This window comes from Aquarana catesbeiana, linkage group LG05 (assembly GCF_042186555.1).
Source record: "Aquarana catesbeiana isolate 2022-GZ linkage group LG05, ASM4218655v1, whole genome shotgun sequence".
In the NCBI taxonomy this organism is placed as follows: domain Eukaryota; kingdom Metazoa; phylum Chordata; class Amphibia; order Anura; family Ranidae; genus Aquarana; species Aquarana catesbeiana.
In genome coordinates, this window is record NC_133328.1 from 97462417 (window position 1) to 97487201 (window position 24785).

At 43.7% G+C, this 24785-nt stretch overlaps 1 protein-coding gene across 2 annotated transcripts in view; it reads right to left on the minus strand.

Moving 5' to 3' along the window:
* Positions 1-22923, minus strand: part of NUB1 (negative regulator of ubiquitin like proteins 1) — a 102593-nt gene extending 79670 nt beyond the window's left edge. The window contains exons 1-5 of one of the 2 annotated variants that reach the window (XM_073629995.1): positions 22780-22923; positions 19803-19919; positions 13814-13981; positions 11552-11610; positions 7287-7357 (exon numbers count right to left, since the gene is read on the minus strand). In XM_073629995.1, the coding sequence (XP_073486096.1) occupies positions 7287-7357; positions 11552-11610; positions 13814-13981; positions 19803-19919 (415 nt within the window). In that variant the 5' untranslated portion in view covers positions 22780-22923. Of the gene's footprint in view, positions 1-7286; positions 7358-11551; positions 11611-13813; positions 13982-19802; positions 19927-22779 lie in introns of both variants that reach the window. The other variant, XM_073629996.1, reaches the window with a different exon arrangement.
* Positions 22924-24785: the final 1862 nt, after the last annotated feature.

A 24785-nucleotide genomic window follows, 5' to 3' on the forward strand; every position in this document is an offset into this window, starting at 1 on the left:
TACACTCTCTGGCACTCAAGTAGCATCAGGGCCAGTTCACATCATATGAAGTCCAGTGCGTTATTTTTCTGCATCAAAAATGCATGGAAAGTAGGTTATATGATTTCCAATGGCATAGTTCATACCAGTGCGGTCAGTTCCAGAAAAAAAAAAAAAAAAAGTAGAACTTTTTTCCTACACTGGACTGTACTAGAACATGGTAAAACGCCCGCACCAGAACATATTAAAAAGTGCATTTCTGCGGTGTGAACCAGCCCTCAAAGCATGAGCAAAGTTGCATCAAAGTAGTGCAGAAACCTTCATGTAGCCAGAGCCATATGTGTCTAGCCACCCACCACAAAAAAATTCACAGCTGGTTCCCTAATACGCATGCGCGAAGCGCGCTGCGCTTTCTAATTGGTCCAGTGGCAAAGGAAGGAGCCGAACTTCCAGGAGACCGGGCCGTGGTCAAAAATAGGAGGGGCATTGAAGACGGATAAGCGCCAGTTCCATTTTTGAGTGGAACTGCGATTTAGGGCAAGGGTTAAGAGCTAGAGTTAGCGGTAATTGTTGGGGTTAGCATTCTAACCGCTAACCCCTATGCCGCGCACAAATGATCGGAATTTCTGACAACCAAACCGTGGATTTATTTCCGACGGATGTTGGCTGAAACTTGTCTTGCATACACACTGTCACACAAATGTTTTTGGAAATTCCGATCCGCAAGAACGCGCTGACATACGACGGGACTAGAAGAAGGAAGTTTAATAGCCAGTGCCGCTCTTCTGCTTGATTCCAAGCATGTGTGGAATTTTGTGTGTTGGAATTGTGTACGCACGATCAGAATTTCCGACAACGGATTTTTTTTTTTTAACCCTAACCCTTAACCCTAAAATTATACCAAAATCCTAGCCCTTTACCCTAACCTTTAACCCTAGCCCTTAAAGTTCACATTGAAAAAAAAAAAAAAAAAAAATACATTTTGCATTTTTTTTGCAGGTAAAAAAAAAAATGTGCATTTATTTATTTATTGGAGCCTGTAAAGCATTGCACCTGCGATCTGCAGAGCGCGAGTGCCAAGCAGGTCTCCTGCAGACACACTGCCAGGAAGCAACGTGCCAATTTAAAAAAATTACAGTACGGGGAACTTCTCCAGTGGCTGCAGCATTGGTAACCCGTTACATGTTCCACCTCAAAAATGGGTGGAACATGCAACATGTTTCCAAAGGTGAACTTATCCTTAAACCCTAGCCCTTAACCCTAACATGCAAATTTGGACACATAAAAGGTTCCTGCACTACTTTGATGCTATTTGGGTGCCAAAGAGTGTAAAGTGACATCAAATTCGCACTACATGAACCAAACTGTCATACTTTCCCCTTAACTAAAAAAAATTGCATCAAAAATACAACACTTGTGTTTTTTGTGCAGGTCCGTTGAAGTCTATTACACACAAAATGCAACCTGCTGCATTTCTGCAAAACTAGAACAGGTGTAAACCAGATCTTAGAGGCAGCATATGCTCTGTTTTTTAAGTTTAGAAGAGTGCTGAAGCACTAACCAAGTAGATAGCCCTGTTTTACATCTATCTGAGACACCTCCATCAGTTGAGAAACTAGCAGGAGTTTTCCCAGAGCTGGTGTATGGGATGTGAGCTGTCAGTAGACAGCTCACAAACTCATATCTGCCCGTGCAATGGTTACACTACATCAGGATCTCAAAACTACGGCAGTACAGCTGTTGCGGAACTACAGGTTCCACGATGCATTGTAAAAATCTGACATTCACAGACATGACTAGGCATGATGGGAATTGTAGTTCCTCAACTGGAGGGCCAAATTTTGGAGACCCCTGCACTACATGATCAGATCCTGCAGGAATAACAATCTACCTCCTCCCTCCTACTCTGAGCCGAGTGCGGGGGCAGGGATGGGCAGACCGATCGGACCATGCAGCTCTAGCTGTCCTGTTCTCTGTGCTGTGTCTCTCATAGGCAAAGCAGAACAGAAAACTGATTGCTCCTAATCAACGTGGGCTTGTGCCCCTTTTGTTATATAGGAGCAGCATCTGCTCCATTTTTTATGGATTAAAGGAGGTGTGCAAGCATTATGCTTGCACCATTCTTTGGCAATTCTCCCCATATGTGCCATTTGTGTAGAATTGTATATTAGTTTCACGTGTGGAAAGGTTCACCAGCATCTGGTCCATTTTTTACATTTAGAGGAGTGGTGCAAGCATTATGCATGCACCATTCTTTGCTTTTCCCCCCTTTGGGTGTAATTGTGTAAAACTGCATATACGTTTCACATGTGGGAAGGTTCCCCCTTTATGGTGGTTTATGTGCATTTTGAATTGCATATGTAAGTATTACTGAGCCTAAACCTATCTACATGTACAATGACAATGGAAGTCTAAATATATCCCCTAACAGGTTGCCTTTAGATGGGTATTGGCTGTAGGTATTTCAAGTGAGTATTGTGTGTATGTGCAAGAACTTTGATTTACATTAGGTAGAACGTCAACTCTACTTCATCAATTATGAAATGGCAAAAAACCTATACAAACTACAGGTGTGATCACAGAATACATGCAGGGGAATTCAATAAACCGGTAATGTAGAACTGACAGTGGGCAAAGCCTGATAGGGTACTCAGACTAGTTCCCCATCATATCCATAGTGGAGTCATAGCCTCTATTCAGTCCAATAGGGGCTTTGGATTATTCCCACTGCTGTCCATTGACAATCAAAGACAAGGCGGACCTGATAAGGAACTAGTCTCAGGCTCCACCCACCCGAAAATTCAAATTCACGGCCGCTGTGCCTGTTGGGTGAACCTGCAGAACTTTGAGACCAGTTCCCCATCAGGCTCACCTTGCCTGTCATGTACAGCGGATAGCAGTGGGTGGATTCCAAAGCCGCCATTGAACTGAACAGCAGCTATAAATCCTCCTACTGCCATCTGCTGTAGAGGACCTGACTGCGAATCTGTTGCTTAGTTCCTCATAGTCTGCCCACCTCTAGTTTAAATCTACTCTGCCATGTGCCTGTCAGTGTGGTGGCACAGAGGCTGGGGAGGGGGTACACTGGCGAAGGAGGGTCCAATGTAGACACCCCTCCATCAATGACGGCATCAGATTCATGTACTGCCTCTGACAGGTAAATGAATTGGGCGCCACAACAGAATTTGGAGGGGTGTCTATGACAACCTTTATGAATTGCCCAGATGGTTGTCTATACCATTTCCATGACTCCTTCCTGCCTTGTTACTGTCACAGATGAGCTAGCACCTGCTACCTATATTTATAGCAAAACATTCCGGAGAAACTGGATAATAAGAGTCCCAAGCAAGAATCCAATTATTTCTAATCAATTTTAACTGGCTTAGCTTTTAATCAGTCATCTGACACCTTCAGTCCCAGGGAGGCAATTGATTCTATGAACCATGTGAAATTCTGTACTCATATGATCCACTGGAAAATTGCAGACAGGACAAGGTCTTTCAACCCTGTGAAATATATGGTTAGTCGTCAAGTTAAAAACAGAGAAATAAATGAAAGCAGCTATGTTTGCTCAACAGGCACAAGTAAAAGGGTGAGATCAATGCGAAATAATACAAAGTGAAAGCTTGGGTAATGTTCCTATTATCCATGTTACAGCTCCATCTAGTGGACAAAGAAAACACAGCAAGAACTGACCACTAAGGGCTCATGCAACACAGGATGTTTTTACAGCTGCTATTAGGGGCGTCTGACGTTTTTAACTGCTTCTAAACGCCCATACATGTTAGCCTATGTGTTCATGAACACAAACGGTCAGAGGCGTTTGGTGGCAGAAACGTTTAGGGACAATAGGAAAAAAAAAACCCCCACACGACAGCCTGTGCTTCCAGAAGCAGTAAAAAAGTCTGACGCCTCTAAAAGCAGCTTAACGGCAAGCGTTTTTTTTTGTTTTTTTTTTAACACAGGTCAAAATCAATGCTTCCCTATGAGAGTCCATTGATTTGAATAGAAGGCGCACCAGAAGCGTGGGGTCGTCCGTCCCCCCCCAAGATTCAAGGTAAGGATTTTAACAGGAATCCCCACGCCAAAACAAAACAAAAAAAAAAAAAAAAACAAACAAACAAAAACGCCTGGGGTCCAGGAGGGGGAAGACGAGCGCCCCCCTCCTGGACCACAACAGACCACATGCCCTTAAAATCCATAACAGACCCAAGGGTCTGGTATGGATCTTGGGGGGACCCCACGCAGTTTTTTTTTTCAGTTTGGCACAGGGTTCCTCTTCAATATCCTCAGCGCACAATCGCACTGCGAGTCGAAACATCATGATCCGACTTGTTGTGCGACTTCTATTCAAATCAATGGGCTCCCATAGGGGACCATTGATTTTGAATAGAGGCAGAGAAACGCACGTTTTTACAGCTGCTTTCTCCTGGCGTTGGTAGTGGCGTTACAGCTCGTTTTTTCTAACGCCCTGTGTGCATGAGACCTAAGAAAGTATTGAAGAGAAGGCACCATTTATAACCTCAGCTAACTTTTACTCCTTTTGCACCCACAGGGCCAGCAAAAACCATAACCTTTGACACATCCCCACTTAAATCTAACATGTAAAATATTGAAGGATGAAGAACCTTATGGTGCCTTCTGTTCAATACTACCACTACAGGTTTGCTTTAAAGCGATTTAAAAAAAACATTTAAATAAAAACATGTTATACTTACCTGCTCTGTATAATGGTTTTGCACAGAGCAGCCTCCTTTTCTTGGGTTCCCCACCGGCACTTCTGAACCCTCCTTACCGCCCCTAAAGCAAGCAGCTTTCTATGGGGGCACTCGTGTGTGCTCACTCCTGAGCTGGCTCTGTGAGTCTATCACAGTATGACCCAGCTCTTGTGCAAATTCCTGGATTAAGATCAGGTTCATCCAAGGGGGGGGGGCGCGCAGCTGCTCGCAGAAGTTTTTTTTTTTTTTACCTAAATGCATAGAATGTATTAAGAAAAAAATAAATAAATAAAAAATTTACACAGGCTAACACTATCCACAATATTGTCAAAAGTATTGGGATGCCTGCCTTTACACGCACATGAACTTTAAAGGCATGCCAGTTTTAGTCCGTAGTGTTCAATATTGAGTTGGCCCACCCTTTGCAGCTATAACAGCTTCAACTCTTCTGGGAAGGCTGTCCACAAGGTTTAGGAGTGTGTCTATGGGAATGTTTACCCATTCTTCCAGGAGTGCATTTGTGAAGTCAGGCACTGATGTGGACGAGAAGGCCTGGCTCGCAGTCTCTGCTCCAATTCATCCCAAAAGGTGTTCTATCGAGTTGAGGTCAGGACCTCAAGTTCATGTGCGTGTAAAGGCAGGCATCCCAATACTTTTGACAATATAGTGTACCTTCTGAAAATTCTAGCTGTCTGGCAGCCTTGCTGTCCCAGTGGCTTCCTTAGTTACTGATCCCTGACAAATAGGGAACTTTAGAGTTCTTACTTCTAGCTATAAAAAAAAATTTGGGAGGTGTCTCAGATGATACAAAGAGATGAAACATATCCTCCAACAAGTTGTACCCGTTTATCTGCAGTCAGAAGTGACTAATGCAGAAGGCAGAGGGAAGAGAGAGATGGAAATCACACTAGGTGCTTTGGATTGGGGCAAGTACATACTATAGAGGGATATAGTTCATTTTTCATTTCAGAGGTTTACAAAATTGCTTTAAGTCTCTTATCCACTTTCATCCTGCTGACTGGTGAGTGAAGGAGTATCAGCACGCTGCTAAGATTATCATTCTCCCCCTCCTGTAAGCAAGCATCATATAGAACGCAATGTGCAATTCAATAGAGCCCAATTAGCTCACGCAACTTTATCAGTCCTGGACACTTTACGCACATGAGTTATAGGTAGAGGTCAATCAATATAATCGGCCGATATTTGGCATTTTTTAATTAATCGGCATCAGTCGATTGTGCTGATAAAAAAAAAGGCCGATTTAAAACTTCAGCACGACTTCCAAATGACTTCTGTAATAGAAGTCAATGCAAGTTGCCTGAAGTCTTCCCATGGAGACTTGTCTCTCCTATCTAGGCAGCCTGCCAAGTCTGAGAAAAGAAGCAAAGAGATACAATGGGGGTTATTTACTAACGTTAAATCCACTTTGCACTGCATGTGCATTTGGAAGTGCAGTCTCTGTAGATGCAAGGAAAATAAAAAAAAAAAAAAAAAAAAAAAAAAAAAAAAAAAAACACAGCATTTTAGCTTGCACATGATTGGATGATAAAATCAGCAGAGCTTCCCCTCATTTTCATTGCAGTGCAAAGTGGATTTGCCTTTTGTAAAATAACCCCCAATGTTTATACTTATCAATGGACTGAACTCATGTGTAGGAGTTCTCAGTTTAACCATTTAAAGACTAAATCTTTTCTGACACTTATTGCTTACAAGTAAAAATCCCATATATATATTTTATGCAACACGGCATTTGCGCAGCAGTTTGAAAGCAAACACAATTTTTGGGGGGGGGGGAACACTAATGAATTAAAAAATAAAAAAAAAAAAAAAAAAAAAAAAAAAAAAAAACACAGTAAAGTTAGCCCTTTTTTTTCATCCAAAAGTTTTGATTACCTGTTTTTGTGTATTTAATATTTAAGATATATTTTTTTAAAATCTAAATTATACATACATACAGTGAACTGATTGGAGGTTTGTTTTGTTTAAATAAATGTTTAAATGCAAGACATTTTCTGTATCACTTATTACTTAAGGCTGCTTCCACACTGGAGCGGGCAGGTGTTGACGGTAAAACGCTGCTAGTTTTAGCAGCGCTATTCGGCTGCTAGCGGGGCGCTGCTAACCCAGCTAGTGGCCGATGAAGGATTTTATGAGATTTCTAAATACTGGCGTCGGCCAGAGAAATACCCATGTTGGTCGAGCTCTAGTTATGGGGAAAAATAATATAAATGCTCGTTTTTAGGTATTTATACCAGAATTTGTATTGTTCATTCTATTTATTCTGATGATGGATTTTAAAGGCTTGGATAAAAGGGAAATCTGAGTGAGGAAGCTGTCAGCCTTGGGTATGTGCAATCTCCCTAAATCTGAAGGTTTGGGTAACCTGACCCTTTGGTAGACTGGCAATTCAAACATGAGAGGAGGACATAAAAGGAACTTAGGGTTACACATGGCTTGTTAAAATCTGATGGGTAAAGTATGTTACATAAGTATTTTTAAAGAACAATTAGAAGATCTGTAACTGGAAAATAAATCATGTTTAAATATTTATCACTGATGAAAGTACAGAATATGAATGGTTACACTTACCAGTTTCAAGCTGTTTCTTGTTAGAAATAATTTTTATGCAACCTTCTTGTAATCCATACGTTTGTGCTATTCTGTGAAAAGTGAAAAAAAAAAAAAAAAAAAAAAAACACCACACACAGAAAACTAAGATCAGAAGCTCGCCAGTGAATAATAAAGACTACTTTCTCAAAGCGGTATTAAAACCAAAAATGTAAATATTGCTGCTTACAAATCCTTAGATGTGATTGTTTTGCATTAGTGCAGTGCAACTTTGATCTGATTTCAGGAGTGATTTTGTAGAGCGACTTATTTTGATTTTATCACGATTTTTAAGCATGTGCATTTTTATTGTGACTTTATGGCTGTGTGTTTTACTACAACTATTACTTTTGAGGGACCAAGGACTGGCCTAGGAACTGAGTTAAGGGTTAGAAGAAAAAAAAAAAAAAAAAAAAAAAACAAACACCACCCCACATGATACTGCTTTCATTTTATTTCTGTGCATTTCCATTGAAGTCTATGGGGTCAAAATCAAGCTGGAATCGTACCAAGGTAGGGAAATTTACAAAATCACTCTGTGCTGGGTTTTACATAAACCTGCCCCTTCGAAAAACATGGATCTTTTTCAATCTGCTAAGGTCAGTCCACAGGATTTTTTTTAACCAACATAGTGAGTGGTATCACACAGAGAACTGTGGTCTTGTCCATGTATAAAGTAAAATCGGCAGGTACAGTGGTGGCTGGTGCTCAAAATTTTTTCATCAATTGCAGCCTCACTGTGCCCATCATATTGCAGCCACTTGTGCCCACTGACCATCCCGCTCCTCTTCCTAAGCGCCAGGCATCCAATAGGGTGGCCTGGTGCTTTGGCCAATCAGGACTGACGCTCTGCCTCCTGAGCCCCGAGCCCACCCGATTTTGAAGCAAATTAGAGCCTCTGGCTCTAATCAGGCGCTTCAAAAAGTACCACCCCCGCCATAGGAATCCATGCCTCCGGCATCCAGAAAGGGGCCGGGTGCATGGATGGGGGGGCGCGAGCCTCTGTGCCCACAGTGCACGGTCCACCACTGGGCAGGTAGAAATGGTATCCTAGGCTTTGCTTAGCTCCCCTTCAGCCTGCCACCCACTAAAGCAGCACACAGCTACACGGCTCTTTATCTGCTCTACACAGAAAAAAAAAGAAGAAAGAAAGAAGAAAGCATAGTTGTCCATATCTGCTTGGCAGGCTCAGCTGTAGCCTGTGTGTCCTACACCGCACAAGCAAAAACAGAACAGTTCTAAAGAGCCATGAGGCAATGTGAATAATAAAAAGATGTAAGGCAGTGCAAATAATAGAGAGACCTAAGGCAGTGAGAATAATAGAGACTTAAGGCAGTGAGAATAATAGAGAAATGTAAGGCAGTGAGAATAGAGAGCATGGATGAGCTCAGACGTTTTCAGATACTAGTGTGAACCTGCCTGAGCTATCCCACCAGAAAGCTGTCACTGAACTGCCAATCATAAACAGCTGAGGCATTTCCCTGTCCCACAGCCGAGCATATACCTGCCCCCTATATATGTGAGGGTACAGGGAGGGAAATGCCTCGGGGGGTAGTTTGCAGTGAGAGCTTTCTGGCGGGATAGCCCAGGCAGGTTTGGACTAGTATCTGAACACACCTGAGCTCATCCATAATAGAGAGACAAGAGGAAGTGATAATAATAGATTGACATGGAGACATGAGGCAGTACAAGTAACAGAGACCTGAGGCAATTTGTGTGCGTCCAGCAACAATTACCTCAGGTAATCGCTGGCTGTGCGGACAGCTCCAAATAGCCACTGGTGGTGGTCATTACAGTGAATGGGGCCAGCGGCCGCACCTAGCCAATCACAGCTGCAGCGGGAATCAAAAGATTCCTGTAGATGCAATTCGCACCATCGTAAATCGGAACTATGAATGTAGCCCAATAGAGAGCCAGGAGGCAGTACAACTAATAAAGTGCTATGAAGCATTAATAAATTGATTTGAGAATGTTTACACAATAAAATGTGTATGGGGCACTGTGTATAAAAAGGAGGCATAGCACGTAACAGAGAGGTATGAATTAGCTCTTTTTGTTGTGAATTTGTGATTCTCCTGTGACAGGAAACGTTCAAAAACTGAAAATATATTTTCGTTCCTTCCCCCATCAACTTATATTTATAAATTATAATTAAATTTATATGTATAAAAAGGGCACAGTAATTGGAACGTCAGACGTTTGGTACAGGTGGCAGAACTGTGCAAGCCTTGCATACAGTGAGGGAAAACAGTATTTGATCCCCTGCTGATTTTGTACATATGCCCACTGACAAAGAAATGATCAGTCTATAATTTTAACATTAGGTTTATTTTGACAGTGAGAGACAGAATATCCAGAAAAATGCATTTCAAAAAAGTTATACCTATTGATTTGCATTTTAAATGGTGTGTATTTGGTGGTATTTGACCCCTTTGCAAAAAATGACTACTAGTACTTTAGTACCTGGTGGCAAAACCCTTGTTGGCATTCACAGAGGTCAGACGTTTCTTGTAGTTGGCCACACATCTCTGGAGGGATTTTGTCCCACTCCTCTTTGCAGATCCCTTTCAAGTCATTAAGGTTTCAAGGCTGACATTTGGTAACTCGAACCTTCAGGTCCATCCACATATTTTCTATGGGATTAAGGTCTGGAGACTGGCTAGGCCACTCCAGGACCTTAGTGTGCTTCTTCTTGAGCCACTCCTTTGTTGCCTTGGCCATGTGTTTTGGGTCATTGTCATGCTGAAATACCCATCCATGACCCATTTTCAATGCCCTGGCTGAGGGAAGGAGGTTCTTACACAAGATTTGAGGGTACATGGCCCTGTCCATCGTTCCTTTGCTGCGGTAAAGTTTTCCTGTTCCTTTAGCAGAAAAACAGCCCCCAAAGCTTAAGGTTTTGACCTCCATGCTTGACGGTGGGGAGGGTGTTCTTGGGGTCATAGGCAGCATTCCTCCATTCTCCAAACACGGCAAGTTGAGTTGATCCCAAAGAGCTTGATTTTAGTCTCATCTAACCACAACACTGTCACCCAGTTCTCCTCTGAATCATTCAGATCTTCATTAGCAAACTTCAGATGGGCCTGAACATGAGCTTTCTTGAGCAGGGGGACCTTGTGGGTGCTGCAGAATTTCAGTCCTTCACGGCGGAGTGGGTTACCAATTGTTTTCTTGGTGACCATGGCCCCAGCTGCCTTGAGATCATTGACAAGATTCTCCCGTGTAGTTCTGGGCTGATTCCTCATCGTTCTCATGATCATTGAAACTCCATGAGATGAGATCTTGTATGGAGCCCCAGACTGAGGGAGATTGACAATTATTTTGTGTTTCTTCCATGTGTGAATAATCGCACCAACTGTTGTCACTATCTCACCAAGCTGCTTGGCAATGGTCTTGTAGCCCATTCCAGCCTTGTGAAGGTCTACAATCTTGTCTCTGACATCTTTGGACAGCTCTTTGGTCTTGGCCATGGTGGAGAGATTGGAATCTGATTGATTGCTCCTATGGACAGGTGTCTTTTATACAGGTAACAGGATTAGATTAGGAGCACTCCCTTTAAGAGAGAGTGCTCCTAATCTCAGCTCGTTACCTGTATAGAAGACACCTGGGAGCCAGAAATCTTGCTGATTGATAGGGGATCAAATACTTATTTCACTCATTAAAATGCAAATCAAAATGTATAACTTTTTTTGAAATGCGTTTTTTCTGGATATTTGTTGTTATTCTGCCCCTCACTGTTAAAATAAACCTACCATTGAAATTATAGACTGATATTTCTTTGTCAGTGGAAAACATACAAAATCAGCAGGGGATCAAATACTTTTCCCCCCTCACTGTATCTATACATGGTAGCCAGCTGGGTAAGGTACTGCACACATGCCAGTCGGTTACATTGACTTCAATGGGCTCCAAGTACATCAGTACATAGATAGACCTATAAGCAAAGCAGTAAAGTCTATCTAGCTGACTATTCTATGAGCAGTGCAATACCAGGACACCTATAGATGAACAAAGAAAAAAAGCTGAAGCTCCATGTAGTTATTCCACCTGGATCAAAACCATCAAAGTGCTGTACTTTTCATTGCTAGTAAGTGGGCAAGGGGGACCTTTAGCAGGAACAAAATGTAATTTCATTTTTACTTTAAACTAAATAAGTAATACACAATCTTTGTAGCTTGACATGAGATACAAATGACTATAAAATATTAGAAAATGTAGATGTCCAAAGACTCAAAAACTATACTTACTGACACTTCAGCTCCTTCCCTGTTATAGTCAGGCAGGTTTCTATGTAGTTCTTGGATCCCTTAAAAAGAAAAAACGACCAAGATTAGGCCTTTACTCAATTTACATTAAACAATTTATGCTAAGCAGGGCAATAACTTCTCCGCAGGATGTGGAAACCTTGCAAAAAGATCTGAACAAATTAATGGGGTGGGCGACTACATGGCAAATGAGGTTTAATGTAGAATAATGCATTTGGGTCGCAAAAATATGAATGCAATCTATACACTGGGGGGGGGGCCTCTATGGGAATCTAGGATGGAAAAGGACCTGGGGGTCCTAGTAGATGATAGGCTAAGCAATGACATGCAATGCCAAGCTGCTGCTAACAAAGCAAACAGAATATTGGCATGCATTAAAAAGGGGATCAACTCCAGAGATAAAATGATAATTCTCCCACCCTAGAAAACTCTGGTCCGGCCGCACCTGGAGTATGCCATCCAGTTCTGGGCACCAGTCCTCAGGAAGGATGTACTGGAAATGGAGAGAGTACAAAGAAGGGCAACAGAACTAATAAAGGGTCTGGAGGATATTAGTTATGAGGAAAGGTTGCGAGCACTGAACTTATTCTCTCTGGAGAAGAGACGCTTAAGAGGGGATTTCAATTTACAAATACCGTACTGGTGACCCCACAATAGGGATATAACTTTTTTGCGGAAGGGAGTTTAACAAGACATGTGGCCACTCATTAAAATTAGAAGAAAAGAGGTTTAACCATAAACTACGTAGAGGGTTCTTTACTGTCAGAGCGGCAAGGATGTGGAATTCCCTTCCATAGGTGGTGGTCTCAGCAGGGGGGGGGGGGGCATCGATAGTTTAAAAAAAAACTATTAGATCGGCACCTGAACGACCACAACATACAGGGATATACAATGTAATACTGACTTATAATCACACACACATAGGTTGGAATTAAGGGACTTGTGTCTTTTTTTTCAACCTCACCTACTATGTAACTATGCACATCAAGCAAACCTAGAAAGCAGGCACCCAGAAGGGTCTTCACATACCTGTATATAGCTTCCAAAGAGGCACACCTACCTCTACAGCTGCTCCATTTACAGACCCATGAAGTTTCAGCTCTTCTGTATTATAGGTACTTCTTTCTGATTTAGTTTCACTTTCTTACTGGGGTATGAATTTCCCCGACTTTCTGGCTCAGCTTTACCATCTAACATTCCATTGTACAGTAGGACCACTTTCGTGGACAATAGGAGCACTCTATTTCCAGTTCCAGTTGGTGGAGCTTAGCCAGCAAAGGGAAACTAAATCAGCGAGAAGCACAAAAAGAGCATTTCTAGCTCATTAAAAGGTAATAACAAGCATGTGGTGCTGTTTGCGTCAAGGTAGAATTTTAACTAATAAAAATCTAAAAATGAAACAGGTCCACTTTAGGATCCTCGAAAGGTATAAAATACCTTACTGTATACTATACTGTAACACATACATATGCAAATCCTCTGGTGACTTCCAAACCTCAGTTCTACCACAGATCTCAGTCAATCCAATCCACCCAACACCCCTTAGGGATACCATATTATATAGCTTTCACACGGAAAGCCAGCAGTCCACATGCGTGGATCTCAAAAATGCTATTCATTGAGGATCCATTTTAAACTGTAAGATTTTAAAGTGCAAACAAAAAGTGCAAAAACATGGCAAAAATTGCACAGTCATCTTGAGAAATGGTCTACCGAGGCCCCGAAAAAAAAAAAAAATCAAAGGATTTATCTCTTTTTTGCACTTTTTAATTATGCACTTTATAAACAAGACCTCAATCATTGGCATTTTTGAGATTCACCCGTGCAGCGTGCTGGCTTTCCATGTGAACGATCTCACACAGATCCTGCCTATTCAGATTCGTTGATGGTGCCAATAATGTCAAAAAAGAGGAGGATCTCCAGAAACCTCACTGACTGTAGATCTAGACAGAACAGTCATTGCAAATTGTACAATTTTACAGTTTACATTTGTAATGTAGGATATACATAGATAATAGTTTAAGCCTACACTCATAAACCTTCTTTGCATTAGTATGCTATGGATTGGGCCCTGAATGTCACCAATTAGCAGCGTGGACTCCTCCAAATCATGCCTGGGCACCATCTAGTCTTCACATGGATTGCTTGGTAGCGGGGTGAGTTTTAAATACAATGCTTACTAGAACATTGTAATGCATACATATTTATTAATAATGCCAGATCCACAGTTGCCGAGTTTCTTACTTTGTTAAGCTTGCGTGGCAAGAAGACCAGCAGTGTAGCCAATCCTTTAGTCTTAAAGGCCTGATTTCCGCTGCCACGTTGTATGGCAGAGCAGCGGATTTCTTCCAATGCACTGGCTATGTCATCCACACTGTACTTCAGCTTTTCTGAATATTTCAGAGACAGCTCCTGGAAAGGAATACATGATTTAAAATCAGACAGATTTGCAAATCTGAACAGTTTTTATAGTGAAGCTCCACCCAAAAGAGCAAGCTCTGCTTGTTCGCACCCTCCCCCTCTCAACTGCCACATTCAGTACTTTTTTTGGGGTGGGGGGGGGGGGGGGGTACCTGGTTTTGACAGGTACCGCCTCCCACTTCTGGGTAAGATCGCCGCAGTGATCTTTGAGTATTTCTGGCCCCTCCTCCTTCTCCCAGCTGCCTTCTGGGAAGGTCCCAAAAGACTGCGGGACCATTCAAAAAGCGAAGATTCCAGCACATGCACCCGAAGACGATTGACGAATCGGATTGGGGTGCCGACATTGCTGGATCCCTGAACTGGTAAGTGTCCTTATATTAAAAGCCTGCAGCTACTGTATTTGTAGCTGCTGACTTAATTTTTTTTTTTTTTGGCCAGACTGGAGCTCTTCTTTAACATCTCTTCAGTTACTGGTTTCTAGGCCTTCGTAAATGATGTCATACATCCCAGGAGTCTTCAGGAGGGGATTTCTCAGCTTAGAACACCCTCATGCATGCATGCCTGAACTAAGGGCAGATGAATTCCAAGAAGTAAATGCAACATGAATCATCTGCCCTTACTCAAGATGGCCACAGGCAGAAATGCTAGGGAGTGCTTTTCAAAGTGATTTCTCAGCAAAATAAAAGCATGGAGACATGAATGTATGGGGGGGGGGTTGCTTTGAATATTAAGCATGAATTAAAATTTTTTTTTGGTTCTGATGCAATGTAGTTCTGCTTTAAATTGGTTCTATTAATCTATCCTACACTGTGTAAATGTTTTAAAACGATGTCTGTAAATACCTCATCTTCGATCTCTTCTGGCCCATCACGTGACCTTCGGCTGCTCTATTCCCCTGATCTAAGGGCTGCAGTGGGAGGGGCTGAAATCCCCCTCTGTCAGCCGGGAGGTCACGTGACTGCTGTGCTGGACACACAGCCTCTCTTGCTGTAGCCCTTAGATGGTGAGTAGAGCGGCCAGAGGTCATGTGACCTGCCAGAACAGATCGAAGATAAGGTATTTACAGGCATGGTTTTTAAAAAAAAAAAAAAAAAAAAAAAAAAAAAAAACACACAACACACACACACACTTACACAGTGCAACATAGATTAATAGAACAGAGGAGCTGGCAGTAATATGCCTTTACTTTTACTGACAGCTACTAATAGCGGCCGGAGGGGGAGAGAGGAGAGCAGCGGGATGACAGAGGTGCGTAAACTGACCACGGTAACCAGGGATCAGCAGCCATGATTACTGTGGTCAGTACACAGAGGGGGACACAGGGACAGGCAGGATCTCTGTATTCTGTAAAAAAAGCTGTTTGATTCTGTATGGACAGATCCTCCCCCTCTCGCAGGGTCTCTCTTGGCAAGGCCAGATAGGACAAAGTTAGAGAAGTAAAGCTGCACATGCTCAGTTTGGTCTCTATTGCTGGAGAGAACATTTCCTTGTTGAGCTGAGCTTTTCAGGTCACATGGTATTGACATCACACATTTGGGCATGTATCCAGACCCTAAATGACAGGCCAGCCACATCTTGATTCATGGATGATCAGCCTCCCATAAGAGCATAACCACAAAGGCTGCAGTGGAAATCTGAACTATTTTCATATTACTGGGTTTAGTAACACTTTAACCTTAAAGGATAACTAAAAAGCAAAATTTTTTTGTTTTTAGTTTTTAGTTTTTGGATAGAGGGATTAGAACGCTTGTCAGTTTTTATTGCAGTCTTTGCCCCGTTTATGAGATTCACCCTCTCGATTTGTCCCGTTTACCATTATCATTGAAAGTAAAAGACAATCGCAAATTTCGGATCATCCCCAGAACAGTAATAGAGGGGGACACTAGTTCTGGTGACCTGGGGGGCCCCAAGGAATTCCCTTAATTTACAGGAATTTCCTCTCACTTCCTGTTTTGGCTATGGGACAGGAAGTAAAGGGAAATCTCCGCAATGGGACACAGATGGCAAACAAAAAATCTGACAGCGGTTATAACCCTCCCTTGCTCTATCCAAAATTTAAAAAAAAAAAAAATTTTGTCTATAGTTCTACTTTAAGTTCTGCTTGAGGACACGTCCTATCTTGTGGCCTTCTGGCAGGCACTCACAGCATGGAGCAGTACTGAAAATGCTTAACAGCCTACTGCAGATTTGGTAAACATGGGGTAGAAACAAAGGAAATACTGAAAGCTTAGGTTCATTAAAAGTAATAATCACATTTTTTTATTTTATGTAGCACTCTTCTAGATAGGTGCTAGGATGAGTGTATTATAGTTTTTGGCTGCTCTGCTTCACAAAGGAACAGCAGGTTTATTAGCTGTCTGCTTAACAGAGAGCTGTGATCATTAATGTAGGCTGCTCTGTGTGATTTGGTGCTGTTTTATCTTGGTTGAGTGTCCCTGTGCCTACCAACCTGGGACGATTCTGGGCTATTAGTGGAGACTAGACAGAGGAGCAGCATGAATAGGCATACCGCCCAGGCCAATTGTAAGGGGAGGTGCCCCTAGGCATGCTGGGTGCTGGTATTTATACTGGATGAGCACACGGGCTTGGGTACTTTTTCGTATTCCCCCAGAGAGGAGAGGGCCTGTTACCTCTCCCAGCACAGGCTGCCATGTGGCCTCAGGAGGGAGACCTGAATGTTGAATGCTGAAACCCATGGTTCTCCTGAGAGCTGACTGAGGGAGGATGTCCATGGATCATGTCTGGTATCATGGAGGAAGGTGACCTGCGACCAGGGCCTTGTGAGTACAGACCCCCCCCCCCCCAAGGGATCCTAGGGATTGGTGTTGCTAAATCCCCCTCAGGGTGATAGAAGTCAGCTGCTGGGTGTAGGCTAAAGGGGACATCGGCTGGTGTCTTAAAGAAGCAAGGTCCACTAAATTCCTTTGACTAAAAAGGGACTTTGCTCTATTCTTTACAGTCTGCTATACAGTTTTACAGAGAAAGATGTCTTCACTGAGATTTGGAGTATCCTACTATATCCTGTCCCTAGCCAAAGTCTCCAATAACGCGACAAAACAAAACCCCTAGACTGGTCATTGGAGACAATGAGCAGAAGTGTATGTGTGCTCCTAGCTGTGGGAAATATCTAGTGACTGGCTGCAGAGCAAAGAGTGGGGAAGACCCGGGCAAAATACCAGCGGCTCCTGCGGGAGTAGCGCTACACTTGCAACAAGAATAATGTCCTGAATATGTCAATATCAGACTCCTGGAAGCATCTGCACATAAACCTTCAGATAGGGAGAAGGATGCACTCAGGGATGGTCACATTAACAAGCTTCTGCCTCTTGTCATATACACAGCTGAGGTCAGCTCCAATTCAGGCTGCTTATAGTGGACTTGGCCTGGCATACCTTTGCTGTAGTGTACCCATCTTATTCTTTTATCAAGTGTTCCTGGAAAACTTCCTCAGAGGGGACAGAGACAACAATAAATACCTGAAAGAGCTCAAAGTGACTGTAAAGGCTTGTTTTTTTTTTTTTCTACAAAAATAATAAACATGTCATACTTACCTGCTCTGTCGCAGTGGATTTGCACAGAGCAGCCTGGATCCTCCTCTTCTTGGGTCCCTCTTCTGTGATCCTGGCCTCTCACCCCTATTCAGTGCCCACACAGCAAGCAGCTTGCTATGGGGGCACCCAAGCTGAGTCACAGCTCCCTGTGTCCATTCAGACACGGAGCCCTGACCCGGTCCCACCCCCTCTCCCCTGATTGGCTAGCTGACTGACAGCAGCGGGAGCCAATGGCACCACTGCTGTGTCTCAGCCAATTAGGAGGGTAGAATCTCGGATGGCTGACACACTCGTGGACATCAGGGAAGGGGGGGGGGGGGCTGCTGCACACAGAAAGCTTTTTATCTTAATGCATCCACCTTCGGACTTTACAACCACTTTAAAATTATTCACACTTCATCTGAAACTGGAAAATAAAGTTTTTGCTGGAGCTTTATTTTTACATCATAAAAAATAATTTTAAACAGTAGAAGTAATTGTTCTATTTTACAAGGCTGACATTATAAAAACGCCATAAAAAGAAACTCCATAAAGAGTGAACTTTAATAGTCTGGACAGCTTTCATTTTCAGTTACAAAGACTAGCTTTAGAGCAGCACAGTGACTCAGCGATTAGCACTTTTGCTTTGCAGCAATGAGGTTCACTGGTTCAAATCCTGCCCCTGGCACTATCTGCATGGAGTTTGCTTGTTATCTCTGTGCTTATGCGGGTTTCTACTGGTTTCCCTTCACACACCAAACACATGCGGATCGGTTAATCGTCCGAGAATGTGTGGGCGGGTCTAAAAATCCCAACTGCAGACTCCTATGACAGACGCCTGTAACAATCTGTTGACTGGCTAAAGCAGCTCTGGTATGCATATCATACATGGAGCCATGGGTTGTGGTAGTAGGGGAGGGAAAGACTAAAGCTGCTCATACACGTATAGATTTCTTTCCTTCAGTTTGTTGGCCAAATAAAATAAATTGAACAGATTCCTCCATCCATGCTAACAGCACTGATGGAGAATCCCTATTCCCCAGTGAACCAATGAGGAGAGAGATGGGGTGGGGCCGGGCCGCAGCTCCGTGTCTGAATGAACACAGGAAGCAGCGGCTCGGGTGCCCCCATAGCAAGCGGCTTGCTGTGGGGGCACTCAACAGAAGGGAGGGGCCAGGAGCGTCGCGAGGGACCAAAAAGAGGAGGATCTGGGCTGCTCTGTGCAAAACCACTACACAGAGCAGCAGGTAAGTATAACATGTTTGTTATTTTTAATGAAAAAAAAAAACTAGACTTTAAGTCTAAGGAGCTGCATGACATCTCCTGGGCAGCTTTATTTCACTCCAAGAAGATGGCTCTCTCTGCTTTTCTGGAAGCCCGTCACTAATGCTTCAGGTCCAAGCATCTTCAAAATTAGAGTCAGTGCAGCTGCTATGCCTGCCCCTCCCCTCCTCCTGTCCAATCACAGAATCCTTTGTATTATTTTAGGGCAAGCAGTACAGTTACAATACAATTCTGCACAAACTGTTAGCACTACATAAATCCTGTATGATAACAATAATTATGTGAACTTATTCAAAAAAATGTAAAGGCTTCTCTGAATGGGCAGCAGAGGGGAGGGGCAGGCATGGCTGTTCTATGTGCCTCTCTCTCCTATTTTCAGCGTATGCTCAGGTAGAACTATAAAGGTCCTTTCACACTGGGGCGGGGGCGTTGGCGGTAAAGCGCTGCTATTGTAAGCGGTGCTTTACCGTCGGTATTCGGTCGCTAGCGGGCAGTTTTACCCCCCTGCTAGCGGCCGAGAAGGGGTTAAAACCACTGCAAAGCGCCTCTGCTGAGGCGCTTTGCCGGCGGTATAGCCGCGCCGTCCCATTGATTTCAATGGGCAGAAGCGGTGAAGGAGCGGTATACACTCCGCTCCTTCACCGCTCCGAAGATGCTGCTAGCAGGACTTTTTTTCCTGTCCTGCTAGCGCACCGCTCCAGTGTGAAAGCCCTCGGAGCTTTCACACTGGAATGAAAGTAGTGGCACTTTCGGGTCGGTTTGCAGGCGCTATTATTAGCGCAATAGCGCCTGCAAACCGCCTCAGTGTGAAAGGACCCTAAAGCTGTCAGATATAAATGATAGAAATAAGATCAGGAGAAGTCGCCCATAGTGTGGCTGCACTTTTTACAAAGTGGCTGAATTCCTGGAATTCAACTTTAAAAACAACATAAAAATAAGGGGCACCGTGCATTCGATTAACCTGCGGAAAGAAGATAAAAACAAGTCTGTGAACATACTTTTATCTCTGCGCCAGCTTCTTGATTTTCATTGGTGTAAGGAGATTTCCAAAGCTGAATGTGATCTTCCCTTAAATGATTTGTCAATTGGGACATCAAAAACTTCTTTACTGCCATCTTTTAATTAAAGAAAAAAAAAAAAAAAAAAAAAGTAAAATCAGATAAAGATGAAAGCGTACAACAAACATAAAACAAAACAAGGAAGAAACATCTGAGAGGTGCTGGGAATTCAGTGCTTGTTCAACAGGCCAAACAGGAAGTTCTCCAGTAAGCTCACTGGGTTTAATAAGGCGGATCCCAAGGCAAGCAGACGTCCCCCAATGGGTACCGGCAAGTGATTCAAAATGTAAAAAAAAACACAAAAATAGGCGCCACACCATAAGGTGATTGAGTTCAAGAACATTGGAATTGTTCACAATCCAACCATATAAAAAACAGCCACTGGGTTTCGGGGGCAACACCACTTCATCAGGGCTACAGAATATCTTGGAATGAAGACTAGAAAGGACCCGGAACATCAGTATGAAATCCACAAGGAGGATCCCTTAGCCTCTTGACAACCACATAAGGTATATACACTATACTACCAAAAGTATTGGGACTCCTGTCTTTACACGCACATCAACTTTAATGACATCCCAGTCTTAGTCCATAGGGTTCAGTATTGAGTTGCCCCCCCTTTGCAGCTATAACAGCTTCAACTCTTCTGGGAAGGCTGTCCACAAGGTTTAGGAGTGTGTCTATGGGAATGTTTGACCATTCTTCCAGAAGTGCATTTGTGAGGTCAGGATGACTGATGTGGACGAGAAGGCCTGGGTCACAGTCTCCACTCTAATACATCCCAAAAGTGTTCTATTGGGTTGAGGTCAGGACTCTGCAGGCCAGTCAAGTTTCTCCACCCCAAACTCGCTCATCCGTGTCTTTATGGACCTTGTTCATGCACTGGTGCGCAGACATGTTTGAATAGGAAGGGGCCATCCCCAAACTGTACCCACAAAGTTGGGAGCATGAAATTGTCCAAAATGTCTTGGTGTGCTGACACCTTAAAGCGGACCTTCAGTCATTTTTTCAAATTTCCATCTAATAAATCTTCTGCCTATGAAGTTTTAACTTTGGATAGTAAAACATTTTTTTTTTCTGCCAGTAAATACCTTATACAGCCCACTTCCTGTTTCTTGTCTAGTAAAAAGCCAAGGCTTATGACATCATGCACAGCTCTCTCTCTCTCACTCTCCTGAGAGTTTACCAGGAAGGGAGGGAGGATGAGTTACAAGAGGGCCAATGAGAGCTGCAGAGTTGGAGGTGTGCCTGTGTGTGTCAGTGTAAATCCAGGAAGTGAACAGGCAGCAGCTTCAGCTGCCCACAGTTAAAATGGTTGCAGCCAGACTCAGTGGAGGGAGATTTCTGCAGCATATTTGGCAAGTACAGAATCACAGTATATATAAAATAATATGCAAAGTGGTTGGAGGGAAGCTTCAGAATGGCAAATATGTTTTTATTACAAATTATGTGAGCAGACTGCAGTTCCTCGCTAAGAATTCCCTTCACTGGAACTAAGAGACCAAGCCCAACACCTGAAAAACAACCTCACACCATACACCCCCCCCCCCCCCCCTCCTCCACCAAATGATTTGGACATGTGCACAAAGCAAGGTCCATAAAGACATGGATGAGGGAACTTGGGGTCGGGGAACTTAACTGGTCTGCACAGAGTCCTGATGTAAATCCAATAGATTAGAGCGGAGATTGTGAGCCAGGCCTTCTCGTACAATATCAGTGCCTGACCTCACAAATGCTCTTCTGAATGATCAAACATTCCCATAGACACACTCCTAAACCTTGTGGACAGCCTTCCCAGAAGAGTTGAAGCTGTTATAGCTGCAAAGGGTGGGCCAACTTAGTATTGAACCCTATGGACTAAGACTGGGATGTCATTAAAGCAGGAGTTCCCCCCAAAAGTGGAACATCCGATTATATGCTTCCTCCCCCTCTGGTACCACATTTGGCACCTTTAAGGGGGGAGGGGGGAACAGGGACATATTTTTGACAGGTCCCCTTCACCATTTCCGAAGATGGAGCTGCGGCCCGGTCTCTCGGAAGTTCAGCCCCCCTCCTCCTTCCCCTGCCGCCGGGCCAATTAGAATGCACAGTGTGCTTCGCTCAGTAGGGAACCAGAAAGGCTTCACTGCCATGTTCCCTTACCTGGAATGGCGGCGGCGGCAGCACCCGGGAGTCCATCCGAAGATCGGCTGGGGTGACGACATTGTGGGCTCCCTGGACAGGTAAGTGTCCTAATATTAAAAGTCAGTCAGCAGCTACAGTATTTGTATCTGCTGACTTTTATTTTTATTTTTTTCACTCAGGCTGGACCTCATCTTTAAAGTTCATGTAAAGGCAGGTGTCCCAATACTTTTGGTAATATAGTGTATGTGGCAGCAAGAAAGAAGGTGTGCTAGCCAATCACAGTGGTCAAATGATTCAGAAGACCCGCCGCCTCCCAGGAATGAAAGGATAAAGGTTTTACATTAATAAATAAAAGCTGACCATTGTACGCACCCCCGACAGTGGTAAATAGTTTGTCTGATCCCTGTAAACTGATACATTCTGCTGGAGAGCTTGTGCTTTTGAAAGACAACAGACTTACTGACTGGATCACCAGGTGAAAATAGAAAAAAAGGCTAAGAAGAAAGCTAATGCAGACATCACATCTAAGAATGGGTAAGCTGCAATATAATGAATGTTTGCTTTTGGGTTTAATATCACTGGGACCTTCTCAGAGATGAGGGGGTGAGCGGGCAGGAAGAAGTGTGGAGCTCAGACAGAGACATATTTCAGCATGCTAAGAGATGGTAGCAGGAATGGGGCTCACAGAGAAATCATTGGACACACAGGAGGGGGCTGCTCTATGACTGTCTAGTATTGGTGAGCTGCCCCCCCAGCACAGACATGGAGGGAGGTGTAGGGTTCTGTCACTCACCTCTCCCGCTCCTCTGTCACTCACTCTGCTGTGTATACTGCACTCACATTCTCATTGTATACATCACACCTCTTGTAACACAGCGATTCCTTCTCAGCCAATAGCTGAGCTGAATTTGTGTTCACGTGATGCGGCAGAACGATGACAGAAGAGCGCTGATTGGATAACGTCACTCCAGCTAGGACTGCGCAGTTGGTTTCGTGTAGGTGAAGTCAGGTGATTTCCCAGCTTCTAAGGGGCGGAGCCGTAGGAGTCCCTGGCGGTCACGTGGTAATTTGGGGAGGAGCCATCTTCACTAGACGATCTGATTGGACGATCAGCTTTGGATTGGCTGTGTAGTAAGAGGATACTCCTAAACAGCTTTTTCATATAGAATCAAACTAGGCAGACAGTTGTGCTAAACAGTTAATGGCAGATCTAAAGGAGATTGTACAAGCAGGTTGTATAGTGTATGGATACTTTTAGCTGTCGTTTAGGCTGATCATACACCATAAAATCTTATTGTGCAATCTCCTTTAGCCCTTGTTCTCATGCTATTGGACAAGTTGCACCCTATTGCCGGTAATGGCACTGTTCAAGTCGATGCAACGCTAACTTTGAGGTGCCGCATTGATTTGAAAAAGTAGTTCCTGCATTACTTTTGGCAATTTTGAAGCCGCACGGATATCTTCCAGGTGACACTCGGCTTTGAAATTGTGTGATTTCAGATGATGTCACACAATTTCAAAGCCTCAGACAATGTGAACGAGGGCTTAGATCTACCGTCAGTTATGTACTGCAGTAATTTGATATCATTTGTTTAGATACGTCCTCATATTAGGCTCCACTCACACCTGGGCGTTTGTGCGATTGCAGGCAGAATCGCATCGCATTTGGGATGCCATTAAAAGAGAAGTATGTTTTTTTTTTTTTTTTTTTACTAGAATGCTGCATCTGTCCCCCGTCACCTCTAACACTGAGAACTGAGGGATCAAACAGCGCCGATCACTCGCTTCTCACAGCTACGTGAGCAGAGAGCTGCTGTCAGTCAGAAGTTCTCTGCTCTGCTCTCTCCTCGCTCATTGGAGCACTGGGCTGTGGAGGGGGTGGGAGCGGCCTGATCTGGCTCTCAGCCACTTGCTGATAGGCTAAGCCGAAACAGGGATCTGGGTGGATCCGACTCTATGGTCTTGATGATGCCCGAGCCTGGACCAACTCTGTGACATCAGCAGAGAGAGGACTTTAGTCCGCTGTCTGCTGAAAACAGGCACAGATCAAACTGCACTCCTGTAATCCATAGGAGAAGTACAGACAATCGAGCTTTGGCTATACTTCTCCTTTAACCGCTTGCTGACCAGCCACCGTCATTATACTGCGGCAAGGTGGCACGATTCCCCGAATCGCCGTAGCTGTACGTCAGCTTTGGGAACTTGCTATTGTGGGTGCGTGCTCCCATTGGCCTGCGGGGGAGCCAATCAACAGGTCTGGCAGACTCTATGTCCGCCGGCCACCCGCGATCGTTCCCCACAGTGACAGAACGGGGATCTGCCTTGTGATCTCCGTTCTGACAGGGGAGATCACACAGATCCTGTCTTTCTGCTAAGCAGGACGATAGATCTGTGTGTTTCCCCAGTCACACAGCCCCCCATATAGTTAGAAAACACCTGCAGTGTTAGTACAATAACAGTGCATATTTTTAGCACTGATTACTGTAATAATGTCACTGGTTCCCAAAAATGTCAGTTAGGTGACCAATCTGTCCGCCGCAATGTCGCAGTCCTGCTAAAAATCACTGATCGCCGCCATTACTAGTAAAAAAAAAAAATAAAATAAATAAAAATGTCATAAATATATCCCCTATTTTATAGACGCTATAACTTTTGCGCAAACCAATTATACACTTATTGGGATTATTTTTTCCAAAAATGCTGGCCATACACTATACGAAAAATCAGCCGAACCCATTTTCGAAAAACAAACATTCGGCCGTGAGCGCAAATGATAGTGCCATCATATAATGACCGATA